The sequence below is a fragment of the Mandrillus leucophaeus genome, unplaced genomic scaffold, assembly GCF_000951045.1.
Source record: "Mandrillus leucophaeus isolate KB7577 unplaced genomic scaffold, Mleu.le_1.0 Scaffold388, whole genome shotgun sequence".
Lineage (NCBI taxonomy): Eukaryota > Metazoa > Chordata > Mammalia > Primates > Cercopithecidae > Mandrillus > Mandrillus leucophaeus.
Window position 1 is genome coordinate 2,737,011 of NW_012104120.1, and position 16,503 is coordinate 2,753,513.

Here is a 16,503-nt window from a genome sequence, read left to right on the forward strand (position 1 = left end):
CTCGCACCTGTAATCCCAGCACGTTGGGAGGCTGAGGCAGGTGGATCGCTTGAGCCCAGGAGTTTGAGACCAGCCTGGGCAACATGGCAAAACCCTGTCTCTACAAAATATACAAAAATTAGCCAGGTGTGGTGGCAGATGCCTGTAATCCCAGCACTTTGGAAGGCCAAGGCAGGTGGATCACCTGAGTTCAGAAGTTCAAGACCAGCCTGGCCAACATAGTGAAACCCTGTCTCCACTAAAAATACAAAAATTAGCCAGGCATGATGGTGTGCGCCTGTAATCCCAGGTGCTCTGGAGGCTAAGGCAGGGGAATTGCTTGAACCCAGGAGGTGGAGGTTGCAGTGAACTGAGATCATGCTACTATACTCCAGCCCGGGCAACAGAGTGAGACTCCATCTAAAAAAAAAAAAAAAGCCGGGTGTGGTAGCACACTGCTGTAGTCGCAGCTATTAGGACCTTCACCAAATGCTTAAAGATTCTCCTATGTGCAAAGTGCATTTCTATTTCTAACATAAGTTGTATGATTTCCAAGACTGCCACAAACTTTAAGTGGCTACTAGTGGCAGACACATTGATGGTTAATACTGAGAAAAGAGACAAAATTTTATAAAACAGCCAAAAATCCTCCAAATGCACAATGAACTGGAGCCATTTGCACAGAGGCAAGCAGAGCAGAATCCCGGGATAGCCCAAAGCCATTGCAGCGGCCACTGTGGGTCTCAAGATATGATGTTTGACAGGGCTTTGAAAACTGCACCAAGCCTGTGACTATTAGTCATGGGGCCACTGAGTTGGTCATGAGAGGAGCTAGACTCTGCCTCTTTATTACATCATAAGGTGACAAACACACTTAGGAAAAGCCTACCCTAAAACCAAGTCATCATTATGGAAACCCTATAAACAAGTGACAATAGGACGTCTCTGGGGCCAGAAAGCCCAGTGCATCTGTGTAGGGCAGAAGAAGGTGAACAAAAGAGGAAGGTGGTCAGAAGAAGGTGGTCGGAAGAAGGTGGTCGGAAGAAGGTGGTCGGAAGAAGTCTGACCCCTGACCCCACTGTTAACCAGACACAGGACCCGCCTTCATCCACTCAAGCTTCAGCTTCTGCACCTTAACACACCTACTTTGGTGATAAATCCTATAAAGCACCTGGTACTTAATCCTCAAACAATTATTTCCTCAACGCCATAAAAATTAAAGGACAATTCTAAGTCACAATCCACAGCTTATTCCAATTTCTGGTTCAATTTCATGACCAGCTGAAGAACCCAAGTTGTCCCGAGTATCCGCCAGAGGACACCATGATGGACACAAGACCTGCAACCATACTCATGCACACATACGTAACACTACATATGTGCACATAGGGTATATGCAGTGACTGCGCTCACTGGCACTGTGTGCCTACCCTGCCTTTGGCACAAGCCATACGCCTTTTCACAGCTGTATTTGTTCCTCAGTGAAATCTTCCCGTCTGGCCAAAAGGTAATTTATACTGCCAAGAGAATTTTGAAGAGTGAGCCAAACAAACTTTCAAAGCCCCCTCTTAATTACTTGATTTCTCTACATGGGGCTCTAGAAGGGAATAGAAGAGTATTTTTTTGTTTTTGTTTTTTTTAATTTGTCAAAAAGCTATCATGTGCTCACTTCAGCAGCACATACACTAAAACTGGAATAATAAAGAGAAGATAAGCAAATAATATTTTTTAAAGATAAAAATTTAAATAAAAAAGTTTAAGCTAGTATTAATGGGCTAAAAATTGAATTAGCTACTAAGGAAGTCATTCTTGTGTGCATATAACAACAACAAAAAACATAAATCAACCAATGGTCCAATAATAGGGAACTAGCTGAATAAGTTATAACCATATAGAGCACACTGCAACTATGACAAATTATATTAAAGGAGGATATTTAGTACTATGAAAAAGATACTAATGAAATAAGACATTTAAAGAATCGGTAAAGGAGCAGTAAATAAACAATAAGTCATCAGTAAGTCAACATGCACACATTTTGGAATACATATGCGTGTGTATAATACATACACATGTGATAGACTGAATGTTGATGTCCCCCCACCCCAAAATTCATATGTTGAAATCCTAAACCCCAAGGTTTGGGAGGTGGGGCTTTTGGAATATGATTAAGTCATGAGTGTAGATCTCTCAGGGACTAATGTCCTTACATAAGAGCCCCAGAGGGTCGCCCTGTCTCTTCCTCTTCCACTATACAAGGACACAGCAACAAGACACCATCTATGAATCCAGTGCCCTCACAAGACACTAAGTCTGCCAGCACCTTGATCTTAGACTTCCCAGCCTCCAGAACTGTGAGAAATAAATTTCCATTGTTTATAAGCTCCCGGGTTTATGATATTTAGTTATAGCAGCCCAAACCGACTAAGATGATCCATATCCACATATACTAACACACATATATGCACATAGTGTACATATGTATATGTACAGCCATAGACCACATCAATCTAGCATCATAGATACATGTATGTAAATATAAATTTACTCAGAAATAGAAAAATGTATAAATTTAAATTCTCAATTTAAACTTTTTAATTTGTAAGTTATTAAATATATGTTTATCAGATATATATATATATTCATAAATGACATCTTAAAATGTTCCAATACCAAAATATTCAGTGTGTGGTTCTGGGTGTTGAGGCTATGAATTTTTTTTATTTGTGTTTTATTGTATGTTTTGCTCTTTCTAAACTGACCAGGTATTACTCTCATAGAAAGAGTCATCTCCTTGGGGTTTGTGATTTCCTGTCTTCTCTCATTCAGAGATGGCGACAGATGTTCTCCTTCAGCACAGAGTCTCCCACAGGTTGCTAAGGGATAAAGACCGTGTCTTCACCACCCAGTGAAGACTCCAAGATGACTAATGGCATCCGTCTGCGCTCAGGGTATTGACAGCAAACACGCGGCTAAGGGTGCGCCATGAGATTCACCAGCAACCTTCTATTCATCTCCCCTCTCATTTGTGTGGACCAAAGTCAGTAAGTCCCTTCCTGTTCGCCCCCACCCCATGAAACCCCTAAAAGGCCATGACTCCCTCCCTCCCCCTGGCAGACTTGTGCCATCACAAAAGTCTATGCAAGAGCCCTCTGGTCTTTAAATGCAGTCTGAGAACATGCTACTACCTCCTGGACACTAAATTAAAACACACAATTTGATTTCCATTAAGTTACAGCAAATTCTGCTGAATTGATCTAATCGGCCTCCATTCCTATATGACATCATGCTTTAAAGGTTTGGTCTGAATATAAATACTTAATGTAATAAATACAGTCTGAAATATTTGATCTCCTTGGCAGTTTAATTGATCTACTACCAAGACTGACAGGAAAAATTAAGTTAGCTCTGTCTCGTCTCTGCCAATAGCACATTTTCATCATAAAAGTATGTGGACTCCAATGCTGGTGACAAGGAGAGCTCTCACACCCAGTTTTCCTGTTGAACATTCAGGTTAGGGTAACAAGAGTTGAACAGAAAATGAATGCATGGATTTATGAGACATCTAGTGCAAACAGCATAGTTCACTTCTTTTCACTTTATAGTAAAATAAATGAACTGATAAACATTCTGTGAGTCATCACACCAGTTCCTTATAGTTCACATGGAGAGTTTAAGTGGGAATATTGGTAGATGCCTACAATATTTAAGCATATTTTTAGCTGCTGTGTTTAAGTGCTATCACCAATAATCAAACAAAAAACAAGGCCAAATCACACCTGGACACACTTTCTTCTCCTAATGGAACTCCTGAAGTACTTTCTCCTCCTCTTGTTTTATGGCTTATTTCTTGTCTTTTCACCATGAGCCATGTTTGTTTTTGTACACACCTCACCTCCCAAGCTTGATGTGTGTGCCTCCCCCATCCAATCTCACAGCCCTGATTGCAGAACAAAACTGTCCCATTTAGGTACAAAGTAAACACTCAGTGAATATTTAGTGAAGGGAGAAAAGGAGAGAGAATCTATCTTTCTTGACTGAGTTGGCATATTTTAGTTCTTCAAAGTTGCCCTCTTCCGAGTTCTAAGCTTCCTCAATACCCCATGGAAAGAAAAACTGTATTCTTAACAAAGTTACCCAATCTGATTAATGTCAAAATCCCTGGGCTAATTTGGAAGGGGTTTTGGTGGAATCAGCTCTAAATCCCATCCGTCCCTTAATTTCACCTATTACATGTAAGGCCTTTGTCTCAACAATTACTTATGCACTCAGCAAACACTCATTGATGGGGGCCAACTCAGCTGACCATTCCAACCAGAGCTTTGTGTTCTGACACAGTCTCAGGGCCAGTGCACATGTTCTATTTCTGCTTGGATGTCTCCGCAGGGTCAAACAAATAATGACAGTGGCCCCCAGATCCAAGGACCCCCAGCACAGCCAGAACAGCCACAGGGACACATGTTCCTGGAAGTCAGATGCCAGTTCACACAACCCTCCCCCCTTTCAGTGGCAGCCAGAGCTCGGCATGGGCAGGCTGCTTCTCCTGCTGCCTCTGGCACCAGCCAGAGCCTTCTACTCCGCTCCATGCACTCCAGGGCCCCATTGATTCGCAGGAAGGGCAAACCCATCAGCACCCATAGGAAATGGCTTCTGGAAAGTGAGTTGCAGGTTTTCAAGTCAGAAGATGACAGAAGATGCCTGTCAAAGGAGCAGAATCAATACAGGGTGTAGGGGGCTGGAAGGTGGCACACCCAGGTCCCTGAATTGTGCCTCTGACATTCATGCTATGTGACCTTGGACAGTTCTATCTCTTCTGCAGGCCTCAGGTTCCCCCACTATATTCTGCAGAAGCAGTGGTAACATGCTCGTCAAAGAGATTCCTTATAAACCTTAAGTGCCAGGATTCTCCACCTGTCTTCCTGACATCAGCTAGGCATGGAGGGGCCAGGGTTGACCCAGTCATTTTCCCCATGAGGAATGACCACTTCTGTCCCTTGAGTCCTCTGCTCCCCAAATACCTGTATCCTCAGAAACGAGCCAGGGGCCCTGGGAGACTGTGTTGTCTTCGTGGAGCCCCATGTGCTGCCCACACACCATGAAGCCCACTCACCATGCACTGGGTACTGGGAGACTCTCCCATGGGAGAGTAAATGCTTGCAGGAAGCAGAAATCTCTGCCCCAGCAATCCAAACCCAAGCCCTAATCAGATTCCAAGTGACTTTTTGGCCTCAACATCATGACTCTAACAACAATTACAAGCACTTAGGTGGATTTGGATGTGCCAGATACATGGGCACCATTAGGTATGGCCTTTGCAGTCTTTGTTTCACAGGTGAGGAGGCTAGCATCCACCCCAAGGTGACCCAGTGTCAAGAAAGAGGCAGCACTGCCAGGTTCCTTCCCTGCATTCATGCTTCTCTCTGCCTGGGGTCTCTCACCCACTCACAGCTTAAGCATATTCTCTGGAAAGACTTCTTCCTGTGAAGAAAGTTCCTCCCTCCTCTGGGCTTCCCCATACCTTGTATGCCCTTGTTTGCTTCTATGAGAGTACATGACTGTCACCTGAACTGGGATTCTTGGTGGACCTGTCTGTTTCTCCAAGCCCACCCGCTCAAACCGCCAGACCCTTTGGGTAGGGATAGTCTAATTCATTGGTCTAATTCATTGCTAAGTGCTCAACCTGTGGTTCAGAGTCTGGCAAAGTGTAGCTACTCAGTGGGTGCTGAATGAAGAACAGGAAAGCCTCATCTCTGGAGTCCAGCAGGTGGCCAGCAGTGCAGAGCCAGGCGCCAATATCTTTGGAATCTCCTAAGAAACGACCTTCTCTCAGGCCCAGAGCAGCACAAGATTCTTTCCTTCTTTTCCCAGACTGCATTACATTTTACTCTGCACCAGACTCTGTGCTGGGGTAGAGGTAGGTGGAAGGATCCAGAGGCGCGTTGGATGTGACCAGTGCCCTTAAAGTGTAAATAGTCACAACTGGAAGTACGGGTGGTCAAAAACAAACACCCCAACTCATGGCAGGGGCCAGCATAACCTTGATACTTGTGGCAGTTAGTGTCTGCAGTCAGTCTCAATGGACCACACCTCCCAGGACTCACGCCCACGTGCAGTCCCCTCTGCCTGAGTCTGGGCTGGCCCGGCGATTGGCTTTAATAGGATGCAGCAGCAGTGACACTATACCCATTCTGGGTGTGACTCTTAAGAAGGCCTGGCATCTTCTGCTTTTATACTCTTGGTACCCAAACACCACTCAACCCCACCCCAAGCTAACCATAGGAGAGACCATGTGGAGAAAGAGGGAGAGGTTCAGTCTCCCAGCATCTCTGTAAAAGCACCAGACACCTAAGTAATGCCATGTTGTATATACCAGGCCCAGCTGCCATGTGACTGCAACCTCACAAAAGATCCTAAGGAAAAGCAGCCAAAGAACCACCCAGTTGAGCCCAGCCAGTCCTCAGAATGATGAGAGATAACAAAACAGTTGCTATTTTATAATACTAACTTTTGGGGCAACCACAGTTAAGTAAAACCATACCAAAACCTGGAATGGAGATTATAAGAAAAAAAAACCACACATCCATCTCCTCATGATCATAGCTGCAAACACCCTAAAGAAAACATTAGCAAACCAAATTCAGTAATATGTAAAAAGAATAGCATGTCACATCTAATTTGGGTCTATTCCAGGAATGTGCAGTTGTTTTAACATTTAAAAAAAAAGTATCAATATAATTCATCCTACTAATATATTGAGAAAGAAAAAAACATACAGTCAGCTCAACAGCTACAGAAGAAGTGATGAAATTCACTATTCATTAATATTAGCAATTTTTAAAAATGATAATCAAGAAAAAATTCTTAGAAAACTAGGACAAGAAAAAAATATATTTAATTGATAAAGAGTATCTTTTAAAAAAAAACAGGCAGCAAACACAACTGTCGAACCCTAAGAGCTTCCTCATGAGATCAATAAAGCAGCAGCAGGTCACACACACCACGTATGACATGATTCCATTCACATGAGATGTCCACAGTCTACAGAGACAGAGGGCAGGGTCAGGGTTGCCCTGGGCTGTGCAAAATGGAGAAAGTGCCAGTGACTGATAATGGATACAGAGTGGTAAAAATATTCTAAAATTGATTGTAGTGATGGTGAACACTCAAATGGTGAATATACTAAAAGTTATTGAATTGTACACTTTAATGGATGAATCATATAGAATGTGAATTATATCTCAATAAAGCTTTTTAAAAAAATAGAATAAGGCCAGATGCCTGTTTTCACCACTTCTGTTCAATACTGTACTAGAGGTTCTAGCCAGCACAGTCCCACAAGAAAAAGAAAAGTATAAGCTTGGAGAAGAATAGACAAACAGTCTTTATAGACATGCTTGTGTACATACAATATCATAAAGAATCTATGACTAAACCTCATTGCAACAAATCTTGTAAACATAATGCTCAGCCAAAGAACTCAGACACAAAAAAATACATACTGTAGGACTCCATGTATATGTGTGTATATATTTTTGTGTGCTATATATTTACTATACATATAGTACATGTATGTATATGTGAAGTTCAAAAAAGTCAAGACTATAGATTGAGCCTCCCAAGTCCAAAATTTGAAATGCTGTAAATCTAAAGCTTTTGCATGCCAACACGACACCCAAATAAAATGCTCATTGGACTGTTTCAGATTTAGGATTTTCAGACTTGGGATGCTCAACCACTAAGTAAAATGCAAATATTCTGAAATCCAAAAAAAAAAAAATACAAAATCACAAACACTTCTGGTCCAAGCACTGTGGATAAGGGCTACTAACCGGTACAGTGTTTCAGAATGCCTACTTCAGTGGTAAAGTTATATCATCATAAAAGTCAGCAGAGTGGTGTCTTTTGCTAAGAGGAAAAGTGACGTGAGTAAAACAAGGCACATGGAGTTGGGAGTGTGGAGTGCAAGCAAGGTAATCTGGATGCTTGAAACCATTAATGAAGAGCCAGGTGCATGCTTCATGCATTTCTCTAATGAATATCCTATTTTACAATACAACCATTATAAAAAAATTTAAAAATTTTTTAAAACATCACAATTTTTTTAAAAAGGAAAACATCATTAAAGAAGAAAAGGGGAAAGATGGTTTCACGGGGCCTCAGAGGAGGAAAAGGTCACTTCTGACTCTGAGGTCAGCCTTTGTGGACAAATGCTAAGGCCAGTACAGCCCTCAGAAGCTGGACATTTCAGCCTGGCCTGGAAGCCCAAGGGCAAAGGCCAAAGCAAAGCAAAACATTCTTGACTAATGCCAGGGCCATACCCTTAGGAAGGCCATGGCCAGACCTCTGCTAGCACTCCCTTCCCCTGCACATCCTTCCCCTCATCCTCACGCACTCTGTGCAGGACCAGGACTGCCGCTCAATTGCTCGTGTCTAGTGAGTGCCACTGCATGTCTGCACAACGCGGGGCACATGACCTACAGCAGCTCCTTCAGTCCTCACAGCGTCCAAGGTCTCTGCGGGGAAGATGGGGCCAGACTCCAGCCTGTCTGTCCCCAGACTCCTCCCAGCCAGGGCCTTACCTCCAACTGGCTGGAACCATCTCACCTCTCCAGAGGGGATGAGGAGGAAGGCAAGAAGGAGTCAGATCTTACTCCATTGTCCTGCCACTGTTCTCTGGCCTCGGGCTCTGACTCTAGGGAACCACACTGGGGACGAGGGTCCCCATCATGTCCACCTTGCCCAGAAGGCTGACCCCTCCCACCTGGGAAGTTCAGCTATGATGCTGCCACTCGGCAGGCTGCCCTGCCGGGTGCAGGGGGTTGCTGTGACTCCTGCAGCGTGAGCATGCAGTGAGTTATGAAAGCTTTCCCCTGGCAGCTGTAATTATGTCCCACCTCACACCCAGCTCTGTGAATCACAGGTTAGAGGCAGACCAGCTAAGTGCACTGGGGAGAGCACCTCCTCCACTGTGACTCTCCAGCCCCAGCTGCTCCCACCCGGCCTGTGGCCAGCACTTCCCCGGAACAAACCCAAGCGCCTCCCTGGCCATTAATAACCTCCTCTGCATTAATGAATTGTGAATGCAATCATGGCCATTAAGACAGCCTAAGAAAATTCTTTGTAACGGGACAGATTTTTTTCTAGACACCCATTATTGTCATGTTAATCCTCTCTGCACAGGAGTAGGGTCCTGCTCTCTTCTTATTTGAGAGTTTCCATAAAATAAAACATGCCCACAGTGAGCCCAGCAAACCTGCCTGGCCATCCCCCCAGAGGACAAAGCACATCACTGCATAAAGCCCCAGGGAGCCCCAACCACGAAATCCTACAAACGACATCTCAACAGGGTCAAAAATTGGAGCAACAAGGGTGACAAGGAAAGGGTAAATTTCAGTAGCAATAAAGTTTACAGAAATGGGAGAAGTTTTGGAGAAGAAGATACTTTACCGAGTCCTTTAAAAGTGAATGGGGTCTAGGGACTGCAGCTGGGCATGATAATGGAGGACTCTGGTCAACAATAGTAGTTGGTGTTCAATGATGGTTAGTGATAGTGTTGCCTCCCACATGCTACACACTGTCCTGAGGGCCTCAAATGCTCTAGCTCGTGTTCTCCTTATTCAGTCTTACAAAGTCAGTGCTATCATGATCAAGATCCCCATTCTGCAGATGAGCGGGCAGAAGTACGGAGTGTTTTGGTGATTTACTCAAGATGTGCATGGCTACAGAACGGGAGAACTATGGTTCACACCAGCAGGCCTTTGCTGGAAGCCACCGTGCTAGTCAGCTGCTTCAGAATTAAAGGAGAAAATCCCCGCAAGAGTCTGGTTTCTGATTGCCTAGCTTTGTCTCTGGTGGGCAGCTTCCTGACTCGAGGCAACCAGTTGCCTCACTGCCTGATGGGGTCAGCCCGATGGCCATCCAGGCGCCCGCCTGGTAACCCTGCAGGCTAGTCTGCCACACCTGCACCCGTGGACACTCCACCTGGCCAGCCTTACTGGAGCAGCCAGGAATTCCTTCCCAAAAAGGGCTGCCATCTCCCACACCCCACCTCCAACCCTTGCGCAGCTCCCTCTGGCCCGAGCAGCCCTGCTGACCTTGGCAGCCACATCTTTCTTGTGCACATGCTGCCCCCACAGGCCCCAGCACCAACCCTGCTGGGCTAGCGTCGCCAGCTCTCTCGATATGTGGAGGCTCTCTCAATACGTGCAACACAAGGACTTCACATCCATGGCAACCATGCCCAGAACCAAAAGACCAGGACCTCGAGTTCAGAGTCCTCTGATGTGTAACCACACATAATGCTCTCAGCAGTACCCCAATTGCTCACTGGGAGAACAGGTCTTGCCCTGGGGCATTCGGAGCCCTGCATCGACCTCACATTCTAGCTGGGGGCTGGTGGAGCACGGAACAGCCTTTGCTTGGATTCTCAGTTACAGGGGAGCAGCACTCAGATGGTATCCAGGGTTGGGCCCAATCCTCCGTGGCCTACCCAGAGACATTTGTTGTCTTTGGTCCAGGGCTGTGTGATACCAGTAAGACCACAAAGCCTGGGGAAGGAGACTAGCACTGATTTGGGTCTGGGAGCTGAAAACAACTTTGATTCATTTCTTCTGGGTGAATTGCAAGCTGCTTGGAGAAGTGGTTGGGATGTCTGGGCTAGAAGGGGCCCCAGGGCTCAGCCCACATTGGTTCTGGTCTCTGTGGTCTTGGGCAAGTCCAGCCCCTCCCCCAGTAGACTTATGACTGTCCTCACTTGCTGGGAAGCAGCAAGGGGGGATGTCCAAGGCCTCTCATTGTCCCCCAACCAGCTGTGCTCATCCAGAGGAATGAATGAAAAAGTGGTGTCTGGTAGTGCCAGGCAGGGAGGAAGGGACACATCAGGAACCCGAGGATAGCAGCCTCCATCCCAAGGGGGTGACCCACCCAAATCAGTGATTTGTGAGCAAGCGACTTCCCCTCCCCAAGCCTTGGTTTCTCATTTATAAAAAGAGCTCAGTCAGGTGCCTTCTAGCACCAGCATGCATGCTGTGCTAGTCCCCTAGTTGACTAGCAGCCCCTAGGGAGCAGGATTCAGGCCTGAGAAAAGGAGAACTGGTTCAGCCAACAGCTGTGCCCAGCCACCTCTGGGGATGCAGGAAGATGAGGGAGGCTATGTCATAGCCCAGAGCTCCTCAAACTGAGCTAGGACCTAAAAAATTGGGGTCATTCCTTGGCCAGGCTTACATTGGGCTGTGTGCTTAATTTCTGCATCTTGGGGAAACCTAAGAGAAGGAGAAGACTGGGCTGCAAAAGCTAGAAAGCTGTGCGGCCCCAAGCCACATACCACATGTTCCACCCTCACCCTATCTCTGGGCACCCTCCCATGGGCACCCAACACGCCAGCCATTCTCCAGAGGGATCTGGTTCTTCTACTGGCCCCTGGAATGCTTTGCCTATGCCATTTCCTACACCCAGAATCCCTTCCCTCTTTCTTCCTGGACACTATCTAGGGAGACTCTATCATATTCTCCTTCTGTCTCCAGAAACCACCTTTGAAACACACTGTGTGTGTGTGCGTGTGTGTCCCACCTACTGGAGAGGGACCCCAGGGACAATTGAACCCCGGGGGTGTTAGAAGCTGACTATGCTGCAGGCACACACCTCCCACCCCCACCCAGGGTGCTGAAGCAGAGATCCCCACACACTTCCAAGAGTGAGTCAGTGCTGACCTGCTGACTCCAAGGCAGCCCCAGGGACTGGCAGCTCAGAAGACCTCACTTCCAGAAGTGTCCCATAATGGAGCCAGGCGCTTTTAGAATGCAAAGCTGCCATGACCCACATAAGCAATCCCAGCTTCACCCACTGGTTGTACAACTACAGACCCCCTCTTGCTATAATGCTGACCATACTACTGTGAGAATTGAATGGCAGGTTGCCTGGTAGAGCACAGGAGAAGTTTCCATAATCACTCACTTGCCTCCCTTTCCAACACGACTTAGCTTGTCGGAGATTTAAAAGCCACTGCTCAGAGAGACCAGGCAGGAGTGGGCCATGGAAGGGAAAGGTGTCAGAATGAGCCCAGGGAGGAGAGCTTTGCTGGGGACAGGAGGCAGGTATGCAGCAAGAACTCAGAAAGCAGAAATGGGACACCCCCTCACAGCCCAGGGGGTGTCACAAAATGGCAGGGCCATGGCAGGTCCAACCAAGGACCTGCCAATTTGGCCCAAAGACTTGGAGGCAACATTTAAAAGATGGAAATTGTTATAGACTGAATGCTTGTGTCCCCCACAAAATTCGTAGGTTGAAATCTTGTGAGGGTGTTCAGAAGCAGGGCCTTTGGGAGGACTTCAGCTGTGAGGGCGGAGCCCTCATGAATGGGACTCGTGCCCTCTTAAGAAGAGTCCTAGAGGAGCTTGCTCTCTTTCCACAAGGAGCAGTCAGAAGCCTGCAGCCCCAAAAGAGGGCCCTCACCAGAACCCAACCCTGCTGGCGTCCTGATCGCAGACTCCCAGCCTCCAGCACCGTGAGACATAAACTTCTTCTGTGTCTAAGCCACCCAGCATAGGGCACTGCGTTATAGCAGCCTGAACCAACTAAGACAGGAATACTTCAAATATAAATACAAATCTCCAGCTTCTCTGGAAAATGCAGCAATTCTGGCAACACAGAATCCACATTCCCACACAGCCACAATCAGCTGGCAGAGCAACAGCTGCCCCTTGAGTGGGCAAAGGCCCCCCAACCTGCCTCTGCCTAACCCTAATCTGAGGGTGCCCCCAGCAAGGCTCCTCGCATAGCTACTTCTGGTGGTAGCGACATGTGCATTTTACCCAGGCCTCTCTCAGAGTGGGAAAATGACAAATAGACCCAGAGGGTCTCCTGTTTCAAGAAAAGGGAGCAAGAGCTCATTTGTAACTGGGGAAAAAAAGACAACACCTGCACACGCTCACTTTGCGCCCACCTGCCTGGCTCTGGAAACACGGTATGTCACCGACCTCAAAGGCCTGCCACGCCCCTGATTAGACATGAAGGGGATCTCACAGGGGTGTGCTGGCTGCCCCTGAAGGGCCCCTACAGTGCACAAAGACACATCCAAGTTTGATGAGCACACTGTGATTCCTGCCACCTCCACAGGGCCCTGCAGTCCCCAAGGTCTGGCAAGAAAGGCAGCAACAGAGGAAAGTCCATCTCCAGCAAGGCAGGCATGGGCCAGGCTCCGGGGGAGGTGGGGGCAGGTCACAGCCCAGTCAGAAGGGCTTAGGGAAGGGGTGGAGGGGAGAGGAGGAGAGTGGACAGATGTTTGTGGCCACGTTCATTCAGGCCAGTTGGTCCAGTTCAGCACCACCCCCTCCTGTCTGCACCAGCCTCTGTCCTGGGTTGCTGCTGAGCTGGGAGCACCCCCAGGGTGTGGGAGCCACAAGCCCAGCTCTGTCTCCCTCCCACACACTGCTCTTAGCCTCCCCACCGTCCTAGCTGCAGTCTAGTCCTCAAGCCCCATTCAGCCACTGCTGGTGTCCAACGGGGACTCAGCTCAGCCTATCATAGATGCCGTGGGAATCACTTCCTATTCATGAGGCCGGAGTCGGGTGAGCAACTCTCATTTGTAAAAGAGAAGATTACTTTCAGGAGCTGACCTGGCCCTTGCTGAAGCAGACAGTGCTGGGTGGACATGGGATTGACTGCTCCTTTGCCAAGCCCCAGCCCCCTGGATGATACCCGCATCCCACTGGTAATCTTCTGGATTCCCCTTCTAATTGGTTGCCTGCACCCCTGTAGCCCCTGAGCAGCCCACTGTGTCTTGTAAATATGTCCCAAGTTTGCTCTATGGGGTTGGGGAGCAGGGTTGGGTTCTATGTGGCCCCCCGAGCACCTGGACCCTGGAGCTGAAGGAAGTACCAGGAGAAGGTACTGAGCTAAGTCTTGTCCACATCAGCCAACTGAGCCAGGGGATGCACCCAGCTGCCTGGACCATTCAGAAGCAGCCCCAGGCTAAAAGGGCTCCACCTCCTGCAGTGGGAAGTCCAGACTCAGAATCCTGGCATCCAGGGCCATCAAGCTCTGGCCCCCGCTGGGCACCCTCACCGGATCTCTGGGCACTCTCCCATGGGCACCCTCCTCGCCCCTGGAAGTCTTTGCATATGCTGTTCCCTACACCCAGAATCCCTTCCCTCCTTCTTCCTGGACACTGTCTAGGGAGACTCCATCATATTCTCCTTCTGTCTCCAGAAACCGCCTTTGCAACACAGATTGCCATACTCTGTGTGTGTGTGTGTGTGTGTGTGTGTGTGTCCCACCTGCTGGAGAGGGACCCTCCTCGAGAGCCAGGAGACCCCAGGCCTTAGCAGAACATGCAGGGGACACCCTAAGGGTATGTCTCCTACTTCCTATTATCAGAAAAAAAGCCTACAGCCTACCCCTGTGCCTCCACCTCCCAGACCCCCTGTGACAAATGAGCCCCCTAACACTCCCCCAGACCCACGCTGGGACCCAGCTCTGCTCCTGGCCAACACAGCTGCGCAGCCTGATCACTGAAGGAATAGGTTTGGGGCCAGTATCTGAGAAACACTGGATGAGCCCATTCCAGTGAGGCTGCTCAGAAATCCCAAGGGCCAACTCCACAGGAACTCCTTTCTCTAAGTCTGACAAAATGTCCCTAACAATTTCTATCCTTCAGACGAGACAACAGCCACTGAGAAGAGAGCACATCCTGGAAAACCACAAATCCTGACAGCTCAGACCTCTGGCATCAGGAGACCTGAGGAAAGCAAGTGGGCCGGCTGCACACATGGAGAGGGAGCTGGGAGCAGGGATGATTGCCCCACCCAGGCCCCACCCATGAGCTGCAGGTTGGCACCTAACACTGTTACCAGGGAGCAGGAGAAAGCTGCGAACATGGAAGGTCACTGTGGGGCAGTCTCCTCTAGGACCAGCTCTCTGTGGGTGAAATGATGCTTAGGACATTCTCTCCATGCTCAGGCCGCATGTAGGAAGCAATCAAGATAGTACTGGACAGCACCAGTGGCCCTGGCTGTGACTGACAGGAGGCGAGGAAGCTGCACAGGCCCAGATGCAAGGATGGCAAAGCTGAGACCCAGGCTGGTCACACAACCTCCACCACCCCCACAAGGTCATGCCCACCAGCCCAGCTGAACCCAAACTCACCTTTGAGGGAGGCCACATGGGACAAGGCCTGGGCATAGGTGGCCGTGTTCAGGAGAGTCCCCGGCAAGCAGGAGGGGAAGAAAGGCCCTGCAGGACCTACCGTTCGCCCCAGGCTGGCAAAGGAAGGAGATCACATTGAGGTCTCGCCCTGTGTCTGCAGTGCTGCCCATGGCCCACCGGGCCTAGAGACCCACAGTCTCACCTCTGCTGGGCCTCCAGCACTTCCTTCTTGTTCCGGGCTTGGTCCCCAGGGGGCGGGGAGTTGATGTTTCTCACTGGAGGAGGCGTCACCTCTGCCATGGGTTCCTTGGCTCCTGGCTCCTGGTCCGAGGCCCCTCTCTCCGTCTTCCTCCATTTGGCTCTTCTGTTCTGGAACCAAACCTGAATCCCCAATGGAAACATGCACCCAGTGAAAATCAGACAGGAGGAGGGAGCCAGAACCCTGGACCCAGTGCTGGCACTTGCAGCTCACCCTGCAGCCTCCTCTCCACACCACGCCCTCTGAACTGCAGTGTCAGGCCCACAGCGGGGTCAGAAGATCCACTTAAGAGGTTAGGACAGGCATTTTTTAATGAACGTTAAATAATAGAAAGTATCCGAATGCCCATAACAAGGGTAAAAGCACTGTCTTGTGGAAATCCTTAATGTCGAGTCACACGCAAGTTCATTTATTTGATGTGAAATGTATTTCCTACTGGAGGTGGAGGATCACCAGCAAAGCAGCTAATGAAACCTGACCCAGGGCTTCCTCATCACAAAGACTCACTAGGTCTTCCGACAGCTGTGGCCTGGGTACCTGGGTGTGTCTGGTCTGGCCTCATATCTATGATATCGTCTGGATACACATCACGACATATTCGTGATCAGCAGCCCAGTGTACCCATTAGAAACATTGACTCTGGGTCAGGTGTGGTGGCTCAGGCCTGCAGTCCCAGCAGTTTTGGAGGCCGAGGTGGGCGGATTACTTGAGGTCGGGAGTTTGAGATGAGCCTGGCCAGCATGGCGAAACCCCGTCTCTTTTTATAAAAATACAAAAAGTTAGCTGGGTGTGGTGGTACATGCCTGTAATCCCAGCTACTCAGGAGGCTGAGGCAAGATAATCACTTGAACCTGGGAAGCAGAGATTGCAGTGAACTGAGATCATGCCACAGCACTTCAGGCTGGGTGACAGTGAGACTCTAGGAAAGAAAGAAAGAAAGGAAAGAAAGGAAAGAAAGAAAGAAAGAAAGAGAGAAAGAGACAAAGAGAGAAAGAGAGAAAGAGAGAGAGAGAGAGAGAGGGAGGGAGGGAGGAAGGAAAGAAAGAAAGAAAGAAAGAAAGAAAGAAAGAAAGAAAGAAAGAAAGAAAGAAAGAAAGAAAGAAAGAAAGAGAAAGAAAGAAAGA

At 48.3% G+C, this 16,503-nt stretch overlaps 1 protein-coding gene across 1 annotated transcript in view; it reads right to left on the reverse strand.

Annotated features, from left to right (window-relative positions):
* The window catches only part of DRGX (dorsal root ganglia homeobox), a 37,513-nt gene that overhangs the window by 12,302 nt on the left and 8,708 nt on the right, over positions 1–16,503 (reverse strand). Inside the window, exons 5-6 of the mRNA XM_011990951.1 lie at positions 15,323–15,501; positions 15,121–15,233 (exon numbers count right to left, since the gene is read on the reverse strand). Coding sequence (XP_011846341.1) covers positions 15,121–15,233; positions 15,323–15,501 — 292 coding nt within the window. The remainder of the gene's footprint in view (positions 1–15,120; positions 15,234–15,322; positions 15,502–16,503) is intronic.